The sequence below is a fragment of the Euleptes europaea genome, chromosome 11 (assembly GCF_029931775.1).
Source record: "Euleptes europaea isolate rEulEur1 chromosome 11, rEulEur1.hap1, whole genome shotgun sequence".
Lineage (NCBI taxonomy): Eukaryota > Metazoa > Chordata > Lepidosauria > Squamata > Sphaerodactylidae > Euleptes > Euleptes europaea.
The window spans coordinates 204,582-218,465 of record NC_079322.1 but is presented as its reverse complement, the minus strand read 5'-3'; the positions used below and the strand labels follow the sequence as shown (position 1 = coordinate 218,465).

Genomic DNA, 13,884 nt, shown 5'->3' with positions numbered 1-13,884 from the left:
TCTCCGTGGCTGCCCTGCACAAGCACAGTTTCCATGTGGGACTGCACAGAGGCCACGGCGATGAACATTCAATATACAGTAGGATTATCAATACTGGATTATCAAAAGCTTACCTTGTGCGTTATCCATTCTCGACCATATTGATAGACGTTATTGGCAGCTGAATTCAGTGCCTTCTGAACAACCTGAGCTTCAGGAAGCAAACTAGGTTTAAAAAAAAGAAAAGAAACCGTCTGTGTATCAAATACTTCATGTCACGGTACATAAATATATACACAGTGTTTTCTAGCAAAGGTAGGCTAATACAGATCACCATTAACAAGGTGTAACTTGGCTTTGTTCAACAGAACAATGACAAAAAAAGAGCAATCGTTATTTCTGCAAGAATTACTCAAGAATAATGTAACCTCTTACTGCTCTATAGGCTATTTGGGGGTTGAGTTTTAGAAAGAAATCATTCCTCTTTTTTCATTTTAGAAAGAAGAGATTTCTCAACCACACTGAGAATTCATGAGTCCATCTCCTCCAAGCCTTTATGGCTTTAGTTCTGTTCCCATCCAAGGATGTGAAGGGTGATGGCAGAAAAAAAGAGGGAAACCTTTTCCCCCTCAGGAGCGCTGCTGTCTGTAGAAATTTTCAGGGGGTGCCAGGAGGCTGTTTTATTTGCCAGCACTTTTAACAGGGAATAGACTGTAGGCAGGTTTTGGGTGGAGGGAGGCTTCTTATTTTGTATGTTTTACCTTGTGGTTTTAAGCTGTCTTAAGATGAAGAAAGTTGAGACATAAATATTTTAATAAAGAAATCCTTCCCCAAATTTCTGATTTTTTTCCTGGGGAAAAACTGAGCTTCCCCACATGGCCTTCAAAATTATCAAAGTTTTGCACCCCAATGGAGGAGGAGTTAAACCACATAGAGTTTGATAACTGAATGATGTTTGTGAAAACTATCCTTTATTTCCAATGGCCACTGACCCTTTCCTCATATTTATTTTAGAAACTCATTCATCCCACACCATTGAACTCAAAGTACCTTCCAATAATCAATAAAGGACAACAATAAAATTCACAGCTGTTATCACATTAAAACCCAGCCCCAAGGTACACAAATTTGTCAGCTCACAACCAACATGCCAAGCCATAAAACAAACAAAATTTCACTTGCGCCCAGCAGATCACATATGAAAGCCAGGGCCCACCAACACTGAGCCAGCAAATGCGCAGCGGAATAAAACTGCCTCTCTCCGAGCATTAAATATGTGGTTGCCCCGGCAGCCTATTTAACTAAACTAGAATTTAACAACAGCAGAGGAACATTTACCTTGGCAAGGTGCACGGCACTTCCTTCTGCCATGCTGGTAAGGAGATTCAAAAAGATCCCTTACTCACAAAGATTATGTTTATACTCGATGGGGGAGGTGGAAACTACAGAGCACATGAGCTTCTGAGATGTCCATATTACAAGGAGGCCAGATCAAAATATCTCCAGCCAGTGTTAGTTGGGCTTCTTGATGAATCTGATGCACCTAAACTGGAATATCTGTTGTCTGATAGAAACCACTGGGTATTCAGACAAGTAGCTAAATTCTGTCTAGGGATATGTAAGACACGGGTAAATGATATTAAAGCTGATGCAGAGTTTTAAACCTATTTGACTAGCTCAGATATTCCTGCAGCTCTTTTTTGTTGTTGTTGTACTGAACTATTGTTGTTTTAATGATGTTTTAACTTTGTAATACTGGTCAAGGACCGCAATAAATTATTATTATTATTATTATTATTATTAAACTGCCTTGTGAGGAAAGACATTCACACACTTTCTCTGGTAGGTCATTCATCAGTGTAACAACCACTCACTGATAAAACTGATGGTCTCACTGGGGCCAAATTGATCTCCCAAAAACAGGGAAGCTCCACCCACAGCTGTTGGGCTGAGCAACAGTGGTCAGCAGGTGGGGGGGAGAGGGAGAGGGAGAGGGAGAGAGAGAGAGAGAGAGAGAGAGAGAGAGAGAGCGCTCTTTCGTGGTCCCCGTGTCAGGAACTTTTTAAAGGGTAAAGCAACCACCTTTAAGTGAGCTCAGAAACAAACCAGCAACTGTGCAGCTGTCAAAAAACCCAGTGTAATGTCAATTAATCTGTATGTAAATAGGATTCACTAAGAACAAATCATCTTTAGATCACTGTATTGTTTTATCCTTTCTTCTGGAAAAATACATGAAGATAGGTGGGGGAAAATTGTTTGCAGCTTTCATAGACCTAAAAAGTGCTTTTGACTCTATTCCTAGAGAGAAACTGTGGGACAAATTGTCAAATCTAGGAATTGACCCCAGGCTGCTAATACTTTTAAAGAAATTACACTTAAATACCACCTGCCAAGTTAAATACTCACCTAATGGTGGACTGACTAAGAAAATCTTAATTCAAAGAGGTGTTAAACAAGGGTGTGTTTTAGCTCCGCTACTTTTTAATATTTTTCTTTCTGATCTAGCGCAGTCATTGGGTTCAGTTAATGGTCATCCACCTAAATTAGGGTCCCAGTCTTTACCTCTACTTCTTTATGCGGACGACACCGTCATTCTTTCTTTCACTAAAGTAGGCCTCCAACGATATCTAGATGCTTTTAATAATTATTGCCATTTTAATTTACTTTCTATTAACTCCTCCAAATCAAAAGTAGTGGTATTTTCAAAAAAATGTCCTCATACAAATGGCACATTGGAAAGGATTCAATTGAACAAGTTAAAAGCTATAAGTATTTGGGAATTACTTATAACTATAATCTCAATTGGTCTATACATCGACAAAATACTATTAAAGCCACCAGGATTTCCTTAAATCAGCTCAAGCAGTTTTTCTACGCGAAGGGGAATCAGTGTGTTCCTGCAGTGATAAAAATCCTGAATTTGAAAATATTCCCCCAACTTCTGTTTGGAGTTCCCTTATGGCTTGGAACTCTTAATCAAGAAGTGGAGAACATCCAAGCCATATTTCTTAGACAAATAATGGGGATACCTAAATGTGTCTCATATTTCACAATTTGTTATGAAACTGGGAAAAACTTGATTGCCACCAAAGCCTGGATTCAAACAATAAGATATTGGCTCAAATTATATTTTCAAACTGAGCCAGGTTCCCTTTTATATTTCTTGAAAAGTGAACTTCATTATTTCTCATGGGACATATTGATTAGATCTAGACTCTGTCAAATTGGAATTGATTTAGATAATCTTGCTCTGGCCAATGAATCTTACATCTTTAAAAGAATCAAGCAACGTCTCCTTGATGTAGAATTGCAGAATTTTAACCCAGCTCTTCCCCCCATCTGCTCTCCGGTGGCCCTAGGCCTTAATAATGGATCGGGCAAAATGGCTAGGTATCTAGATAACCTAGAGATACCTTCTCAATGCCGCGCTTTTCTATTAGCTAGGGTTAATGCATTCCCATCTAGGATGCTCTTAGGCCGATACCTCCAGATCCCTAGACATGAACGCCTATGCACATGTGGTTTAAACTTGTTAGATACAATTGACCACATCCTTTTAGATTGCCCCTTCTATGTGACTCTGCGGGATAAACTGCTATCTACTTTGCTCCAGTACAAGACATACAGGAGTAATGAAGTGAAATGCAAATTTCTTTTGAGTGACCATGATCCTAAAATTACGGCTACCGTGGCTGAATTTCTTACAGGAGTTCTTAAAGAACAAGAAAAGTTTTATTAACCCGACTGTAACTTATATGTATTGCCCTTTGGAGGTATTTTGTTGTTGTTTTTTCTATCTCTGTCTTTGGTATGCCAATAAAGGTTAATGAAATGAAATGAAAAATCTGTATGTAATTGCCCAATGTCAACTGAAAGGCACACTGCACCAGCTGGGAGTTTCAGAGTTGCCTTCAAGGGCAGCCCCCCATACAGTGAGTTGCAATAGTCAGTCTTGAAGGTTACATTGATCAACATGGTCAGTTCAGCAGTTCAAACAGAGCGAGCTTTAGGATTAAATATAACTGGAGTAAGACAGTCCACCGAGCCAGCATGATGGTTAAGGGGTCGGACTAGGATCTGAGAAAATCCCAACTCTGCCGTGGAAACTTGCTGGGTGACCTCGGGCCAGTCACACTCTCAGCCTCGATCATGGCAAGTATTCGGATGGGAGACCTTCAGGGAATACCAGGGCAAACCACCTCCAAATGTCTCTTGCTTTGAAAACCCTACAGGTCACTGTAAGTCAGCAGTGACTTGATGGCAAAAAAAAGAGGAAAAATTACACTCCTAGCAGCTGTGCCAACCAGCTGTCCAAGAGCCAACTCCCCCAACTCTTCTCCTGATCTGACAGAGTTGACCTCACCCCATCTGGTTCATGCAAACCCACCCCAAAAGAGCTGCTTGCCTAACCAACGTCTTCTCTGTTTTACCTGGATTCAGCTACAGCTTATTCACCTAACAACATCCAGATGAGACAATGGATGCACTGGGAAGTTTAGACTGATTGGCGACAACCAACTGCAAACCTCCAGTTGATTGAAAGGTCCTATGTAAATATCAAAGAATGCTGGTGAGGGGCCCCGTTCCTTGAGGAAAACCGAGCAGCCAGCAGGGAAGACCTGGCCTCTCCAGAGAAATTCACTGCCACACAGCCAACAGGAAAGGACAAAAAACAACGGAGAAGGTCACCAGAGTCTCCAAAACGCAACTCTGTACGTTTTAACAGAATGGAAGTGTTGACTATCAAATGTGGCAAACGGATCTAATAAAACTAATAGGGAAAAATCACCTCAGCACTGTGTAGCCATAAATCATCCTCCAGCACAACTAAAGCTACCTCTGACTCATAACCAGGCTGAAAGCCCGTCTGAAACAGGTCAGGGGAAGATTCTTCCAGGAATACCAGGAGCTGCTCTGCCACCATCCCACTGCCAAGCACATTTGCGGCCCCTGTTTTCAAGTATTAAGAGAACTTTCATATGCGATTGGGTGTGGCATTCACAGGATTGTCCTCTTGAATTTTGTCACATTGCTTCATGTATTCTTACTTGGCCCATTCTGGGTGATTAGCTATGGTTTCATTGATCAAGCTGCTGGTGACTTCAATCATATGCACGCTTTCTTGATGCACCTAAGTTCAATAAAGAGAGAGAGACGGAAAATGTAAAGGAAAGAAAAGCACCATCACATGACTCTAAACGGTATGTCCTAAGTTAACAGAAATACCATGCCTAGAGGGGGAAATCATCAGAGATGGTGCCACCACCTGTGCTCCATTCTGCTGCTTCAGACTGCTGAAGTCTATGCATATTCTGTGGACTAAGCCAACACTGAGACAGTTTGAAAAAAACAAGCAAACAAACAATATTCTATTTTGAGAGGAGAAAGGAAAGAAAGGGGGAGGGGAGGATTCCATCTGCTAGACAAGTTCCCAACAACACTTCTTCTATAAAGGATGTTTAAGACTTTTTTTTTTTTACTAAAAATATTTACTGTACATAATCTGAACTATTTCAAAAGAGCAGACTGTACTTATGCATTGATGAGACAACAATCTTATTAATACACTAGCGGTACCCGGCCACGCGTTGCTGTGGCCCAGTCTGGTGAAATGGAAAAGAAAGAAAAGAGAAAGCGCACGTTTCTAATATGTGTAATTTCACAATGCTTGTGGGTATACAATATTTTTTGTTGTTGCATTGTCTGTGCAGATATAGATTGTGTGGTTTGCCGACTCTAGAACACGCAACATATAATTGTCCATGTGAGAAGCACTCCGCGTCTAGATCTAAACCGCACAATTCGAAAGATTGCCCCTGAGCTTTGTTGATGGTGATTGCAAACACCAATCGAATTGGGAATTGCAATCTCTTAAATTGAAATGGCATATCCATTGGAATCATAGGAATGCGAGGAATGAGGACATCTTCACCTCTGAAAGGCCCTGTCAAGATTGTTGCTTCTACGACGTAGCTCATGAATTTTTTTACTGCAAGCCGCGTGCCGCTGCAAAGCTTTGGCTGGTTGATATCTCGCAACATGATAATTGGCACGCCGATTTTCAATTGCAGTACGGGCTGTGGCATCCCTGGCAGATCGAGTGAATTCAAAAATTCTGTTGGATAATTAACCGCTTCATCTGCTTCCACAACAGTGTCGACGGACTTGTATGTGACTGCCTCGCTTTGAATGTGAGACTGAATAATATTGTTAAATTCGTAGATGTCTTTGTTCTTGGCCGCAAGAATAGCTCGTTCACTCAGCCAATCGTGATTCTTCTAATTGGTTTGAATATTGGGAAATACTTTTTCAATCAATTCTTGTTTTGACGTCACTAAATTGCTGAAGTTATGAGGCAATGAAATTCATCCTGAGGTCAGATCAACCGGTACCGTTCCGTTCCCAATTTCCAGCAATTGATGTGAGAATATCTCAGCTGATCGAGCGTTTTGCAGCTGGACACGCATATTTGAAGTTAATTTTAACGTCTTTACATGTCGCCGCAAAGTAGAGTATTTCAGGCATTTATTTTGTCCGCTGGTGTCGATCGAGGAATTACAGGTAATGTTTGCCTGAAATCTCCTGCAAGCAATATTAATGCGTTCCCAAATGGTCTGATGTTTCCACGCAAATCTTGCAATTATCGATCAAGAGCCTGGAGCGATTTCTTGTGCGCCATTGTGCATTCATCCCAAACAATAAGTTTGCATTTCTGCAATACTTTTCCCATGCCGGATGCTTTGGAAATGTTGCACGTAGGAGTTTCAATGAATTGCATGTTCAATTGCAATTTCAAAGCGGAATGAGTAGTTCTTCCACCTGGTAGCAATGTCGCAGCTATTCCGGACAAGGCTATGTCATTTTGGGATCGCATTGCTGCCAGAATCAGTCTAATTAGGAACGTTTTACCATTTCCTCCTGGTGCATCTAAGAAGATAGTGTGTGTTGCTTTTACGTCCAACAGATGGCGCTGTTTTTCAAGAAAAGCATGTTTTTACCTGTCACAGGTGTGACATCTATATCATGTAGGTATATAAAAACACGTTGTGTCAAAATTTCAAAGCAATCGGTGAAGAACTTTCGGAGATTTAAGATTTTGAACAAATGAACATTTACATTTTTATTTATATAGATGGCTAACTGGTATTTCCTTGCTCAATCATTTGGAGCAGCACTTGAGTTCAGAAGTGAACAGCACAGCTCTGGATATACGAGGCACTAAACAGAGGTCGGCAATGACAAACCACCTCTGTTTGTCTCATCTTGAAAACCCTATGATCCTTGGAGTCGCCATGAGTCTGTTTCAGCTTGATGACACGTTCTTCCAAGGTATACTTCTATGGAATGTCAAAATACCCTATTAACGGGCATTTGCACTGACCAAGCCCTGACCTGGATAGCCCAGGCTAGCCCAATCTCATCAGATCTTGGAAGCTAAGCAGGGTCAGCTGTGGTTAGTACTTGAAGGGGAGACCATTGAGGAAATCCAGGGTTGCGCCATAGAGGCAGGCAATGGCAAACCACCTCTGTTCGTCTCTTGCCTTGAAAACCCCACAGGGTGCCGTAAATTGGTTGCAACTTAAGGGCAATTTCCACCACCACACTGACCCTAAGCCCCCCCCCCCCCGGCATCAGCATGACTACTCCCAACAGCAAGTGGGAAAAAACCCAACAACTGAGCAGTCATAATCTCTGCAGACAGGAATAATTAGACACGGTACCTTGGCAGTGAGAAGAAGGGCAAGCAGGAGGGTTCCGATCACAAGCACAAATATAATAAGAATGCTAATGATTTTATCTAGCATTTTCTCCAGCCACACCATCATCTGTGCCAAGAAAAAAAAAAGGAATGTGAAACACCAAGACATCAAAACCACCTTTCCCTGTACAGAAATCCTTCTGGCAGCCACCTGTCTCTGTGAGATCTCCGCTGGCGTGGAGACCAACTGCAAGACAGGGTGCTGAACGCACCCCAGGAGCCAAATGCATCCTGTGAAAAGTTAGGAGTATCAAAGTGTGAGTGATGCTGGGGCTACTCAGTGCCATGACTCCAAGTGAACGTCTAGCAAAGCAGTCGAAAGCTTAAAATTAAATCATAAAACTACCAAGCCGCTTTAGACGCAGACCGCGGCTTTTAATGCTTCATCATCTGGCACTGAATGCCCAGCGAGCACTGAAACTCCCTTTGGCCGGCAGAAAACCTCCCCTCTCTCTCTCACACACACACATGTATACAACAGCACTCTTTAGATGCCTAAAGGAATCCATGTCAAACCAGACACGGCACAAATGATCTGCTATTAGGGCCTCCCGTGGTTTTTAAAAAGCTACTTAGTTGAACGGGGAAGGAGTACTGGAGGGCAGGATATTTAACCCTTCCTCTCCATTCATCTTCCACTGTTTAACACACCACACCAAACCTGCAGTTAACACTGTGTGAGGGGAAGAGAAAAGTTCTAGAATCTAGAATACCTTTTCCCAACTGCTGAGGGGGGTATTAATCTTGCAAGAGATAGAGGAGGTATTTTAGCCATCTCATACTGGGACCATTCTTCAGTCTTTAAAAGTGGCAACCTAGGCCAGCTAATTAGTGGCTTTAAAAACACGGAAGGTCCTCCTCATGAATTTTGCATGTAGCGTCAACCCTTGTAGCCCATAGTAAAATGGCAGGAGAAAGATTCATGTTCAACGTGCTAATAAAAGGGGTCTCCTATACCTACCGCATATATAGCCCAGTGGGTTACACAAATTACCGTATTTTTCGCTCCATAGGATACACCTTTCCATAAGACGCACCTAGTTTTTAGAGGAGGAAAACAAGAAAAAATCAAGGGATGGGGAACCTCAGGCCCGGGGGCCTTATGCGGCCCCTGAGGACATTTTTTGTGGCCCTCGGGAGCTCTGGGGCCCTGCTGCGGAGGCGGGACTCAGGGTGGCCTTCCCAGAGGGTGTTCCTGGGGGCGCAGCTTACAGGGGCGCTGCGGCGCCCTTTGGAACTCCTCTGGCCGACTGTCAGCTGTTGGTCGGCAAGAGGAGAGGGGAGGGGGAGGGACCCAGGAACACCCTCGGGGAAGGCCACCCTGAGTCCCGCCTCCGCAGCAGGGCCCCAGAGCTCCCGATGGCCACAAAAAATGTCCTCAGGGGCCGCATAAGGCCCCTGGGCCTGAGGTTCCCCATCCCTGCTGTACAGTCTTCAGGCAAGACTCAATCAGAGGTGGTTTGCCACTGCCTGCCTCTGGTTGGAACCTTAGACTTCCTCGGTGGTCTTTCCTCCAAGTGCTCAACAGGGCCCAACCCTGCTTGGCTTCCAAGATCCATCAAGATTAGGCCAGCCAGGTCAGCGCCTAGATTACTTACTGCAAAGCAATTACACTAGACTGCCCCATAAGTGTGCTATAGGCGAGGCAGTTATAGTGGTTTCGGAAGGGTTTGTTTGTGATTTAAAGTACAGAACACAGTTCAGTATCAATTATCAATTAACAATAAAAAGTATGACATTATAAATGCCCCTAGTACATATTACTTTGCTCAAACCTTGTCCATGAGTTTGCATGAGGCTGCCTTGTCCCGTCTTTGAACACCACACCCTTCCACCAGGGAACCCCTACACTAACTAAGACCAGAGTGGCCAGCCCAGGTAGACCTCAGCAATCCTTCACAAACAAAGAACGAAAGGGCAAGTGCGGAACTCAGCAACCTGAGAATTGCATCCCTTACAACTAGGTAGAATTCCCAGCAGCCTAAAAATTTTGCCTAACTCCTTTTGTCTCCCCACGACTAGCAAAAATTGTGCAAAGGTCACCAGTTTGGAAAAATTAATTTTGTAATTTTGTTTTTTTAGGCACACAGCTCACAGCCTTCCACAGTAGCACCAATGGGGAATGGCACTTGAAAACCCCCAAAGTTGGAGCAAAGTTTATTTTATTTATTTAATTTATTTATACCCCACCTTCCTCCCCAATGGGGATCCAAGGTGGCTGCTTGCATAATTCCATTCTCCTCCATTTTATCCTCACAACACCCCTGGGGGGGCAAGGTAGGCTGAGAATGAGTGACTAGCCCACGGTCACCCAGTGGGATTCTATGGTCATGCGGGGATTTGAACCTGGGTCTCCCAGATCCTAGTCTGACCACTAAACTATGCTGGCTCTAGAGCGATCGTGTCTACTTAGCAGAAACAGCCTGTTTTTCGCCAGTTCAGATTATCTGACCTTCTTACACATACTGTAAGCAGTTGGATCCCTTCTCCCGCTAAGGGGTGCCATGAAGGCACGGGGGCCAAAGACTGGCATAAAGACTGCTTCTCACAAAATGGATGTCTCTCAGAGGGTTCTGGGATCCACCCTGAGCATCAAGCCTGGGCAGGAAGGCGGTTGGCCACTGAAGCTAATCCCCACTGTGTCACCCTGATTCAATCGGCACTCCGAGCAGACTATTTCTTACCCTATCTGCACCCATCCCAGCAATCAATCAGTATTCAGGGGAACAACCCAGGCATTCTCTTGGGTCTGATGACTCATCAAGCCTTTTCTACCTTTTTGTTTGAACCCCGGAAAAGCCATCAATTCTTTGTCTCTGGCTTTCCTGCCAACTTATCTCATACTGCCTCAGGACCCATTGTGGGGTATAAATATTGGTCCTTTGGCCATTCATAGTGTGTCTGTGTTCTGGATACAAGCACACACCCCACTTGCGTGTCGGCTCTTTCCTTTGCTCCTGGAAACGCTGGTTGTTTTCCTCCTCAGCACTGCTTTCCCTAGACAACCCTTCAAGACTGATAACTTCCCTGAAACCCTATCCAACGTCCTCCCTTTTCTCTTAGTCAGCTCTTGTATGCTTCATGTGCATACCTTGTTCATTGCTTAAAATATATTTCTTGTTTTACTATTTTTATTCTTTAATAAAACCAATTTTAAGTATACAGCTGCCTGCTCATTTGAGAGTTTTCACTTAGGACTATCCTGGTATATATAGGTTATCAACCACAGTTACCCCGTCTCACTCTCTGTCTCCAGCTAATTCCCCCAACTAAAGTGGAGACTGCCTACTTAGGGTAACAACAAAGCCCAAAAGAAGGTGACCCACACAAGGAAATGGCTAGGCCACCACAAGGACTTGGGAAGGGTAGGAAAAGGAGAGGCAGAGGTCATGCCAGACTGAAGAAACTGGATAGTCTACAAAGAGAAGGATTACAAAACAGCTTTTGGGACAACCGTCTCCTTTAAGGCTTGTGAAATATGCAACATGCAGTCAGTTTAGAGCAGGAGCAGATGCCTGTGCATAAGCTATGTGGAGACTCCCTCCACTCTTCAGAACAAACACAGCATGCTGTTCACTTACAGGTCACAGAGAAAGAATTTCTTGAGTCACTGAATGTAATGCTGAAGCTGACTGCAATCAGCGTCTTGAACAGGAAAGCACCGATATAAAGGGAGGTGAGCCTAAAAGGAAAAGTGGGCAGGAACCACTAGTGACCACACAAGCTAGGTTAGAAATTAGGTCACGTGCACCCACACTTTGCGCTAGACTTCCAAAGAGGCCCATGCTCAGCTAGAAGTTCAACTGGTGCAGCTTTCTCAAACATTTGCTGTGTGCATAATCATAAACACATTTCTGCCACATGCCACCCATGAAAAGGCACGGTGCTTCCCACCCACAGCAGCTGTACTGAATATCTAGAAAGGCAGGCGCATCTTTCTCAAACGCTTGCTCTGCATGCACCTGCTGAGTATCTGCCAGATGCACCCATCCAATGCAAAATGCTTCCTCACCAATTTAGTAAACTCCGCAAGCAGACATTAACAGCACAATTGGTCTATTGCAATGAGTAATCTGACACGGGCGCAGACAAATGGGGCAATATCCTTTTTCCTTCTCTTTCCCTGATAACTTACTTTGTGCATTCAACATCCCACGAAAATCAAAATGAATTACTGCGCTCATGTTCAAAATCATGCTGCAACTATCCAGCAGTGAACTTGTGAAAGCATCCCTGTTCAAGTAAGTCCCATGTATGATGGGGGCAAAAAATAAAGTATAATTTATTTTATATGCATGTTTAGAAGGAGGTTAGACAACCTTTGGTCTGTTTCCTCCTCTCAAGAAATGTCTTTGTTTTGTAACATCTGATGAAGAAGTTCTGGTGAGCTCGAAAGCAGCCAAAAATCCCACCCAAAGTAAGTGCCTAAAGAGCTATTGTGTAGCATCCCCAACTGCTCCCCTCATCTCCCAGACTAGCAGACTTGACAAGATTTAAACAGGAAAAAGGAGATATTTAAAGTACACTAGTGCAAAATACCAATGTTAAATTCCATGCCCCTGAAAGCTCAAAGGAAATATTTAAAACTGCTTAAGTCAGCCATTTAAATGACATTTTTCTAACATCTGAAAAGATGACGTCACTTGTGGGGTAGATCCTCTGCGGCAAATTTCAGACAGATGGGACAAACTGCGTGGATTTGCAATGAGTATTTCAGGCACTGCAATGGTAAGTACTCTTCTATGGCTCCCCAGTACTAGAGTACTTGAATGTGAAAGACCAACTCACTGTTCAGTTTCACTGTTTATTTACTCCTCTTGTTAGGGTAACATACTACACCAAATTAGCTGTATGATTTCTACTATGTGTTTTTAATATGTTAAAACAGCCACGCATTCACTTTCCAAGGAATTGTGACAAGCCCACCAGCGTCTTAAGATTCTAGTCCGACACCTTAACCCCTACACTATGCTGGCTCTCACATAGCCCCTATTTATACCCTAGATTAAATACTGAATACCAAACTAGCTTAGCATGATCTGAACAAACAATGAAAGAATTACCATGTTTTCATGACTTTAAAAAGGTAAATGTAGCTCCCCTGTTCAAGCACCAGGGTCACTACTGATCCATGGGGCGACATCACTTCATGACGTTTACAGTATGGTTTGCCACTGCCTTACTCAGTGGTCTACACTTTACCCTCAGCAAGCTGGGCACTCATTTTACTGACCTCAGAAGGATGGAAGGCTGAGTCAGTCTTGAGCCAGCTACCTGAAACCTGTCTTCTGTAGGGATCGAACTCAGGTCATGAGCAGAGCTTTTGACTGCAGTGCTGCAGCTTACCACTCGGCATCATGGGGCTCCTTTTTATCATGACCTTAGGCAATAGACAGGGGGTTAAAGCATGCCTGGGATCAAGGAACCAATCACAGCTTGGTCACTGGAACCCCACACCGCAGACACAGGGATCTTGCCATTGAACAAACTTCTACACAGATGTTGGCCTTCAGGACAAAGGCTAAAGGTAGCAACAACTTTAATCGCCACCCATTACAGAATGGGAAGGGATTCTGGGCACATTCAAGCGCTCTCCTCCCCCCCTTCCTCCATGGCCTCTGCTCTAGCCAGGCCACAACAGCAACTGCTTGGGGCATCACTGGCAGCTGGGGGAACTGGACCGGATTGAAAGCACCCTGACTTTTTCCTTTCTTGCTGCTAAAGGCCTGTGGAAGCCGAAGCCCACAACAAGCACAACAAAAATGAGCCTTGCCAAGCTCTCTCTGGATCACCCATTTTTTTGTTTCTAAATTTTTCTCTCTCTCTGAACTTAAAAGCAAATTGAACGTTTTCTCTACGGAAAGGGGTGCTGGGGTTTTCATCTGTGTGTATTGCACCATCAATCTGTAAACTCTGTTTCTTAAGTGTGTGGAAGGGAGACAGCCACTGTTCAGCGATGAGGAGAAATCACCCTACACATGCTCAGAGGTACTTTACAATCCCTGCTTAAGAATTCTGAGCCACTGATTGATGTCAGGCTAGGCATTTATTGCTGTGGTTCAGCACTGCTCAGCATCCATAAATGGGAACACGGTCCTCTAAATGGTACACAGACAATGCCATACATACTAGTGTGCGCCATTTTA

General features: G+C 43.6%; 1 protein-coding gene across 1 annotated transcript in view; it reads right to left on the bottom strand.

Annotated features, from left to right (window-relative positions):
- The window catches only part of TMEM245 (transmembrane protein 245), an 81,574-nt gene that overhangs the window by 49,708 nt on the left and 17,982 nt on the right, over positions 1-13,884 (bottom strand). Inside the window, exons 7-9 of the mRNA XM_056857835.1 lie at positions 7,701-7,805; positions 5,028-5,110; positions 114-204 (exon numbers count right to left, since the gene is read on the bottom strand). Of these exons, the coding sequence (XP_056713813.1) occupies positions 114-204; positions 5,028-5,110; positions 7,701-7,805 (279 nt within the window). The remainder of the gene's footprint in view (positions 1-113; positions 205-5,027; positions 5,111-7,700; positions 7,806-13,884) is intronic.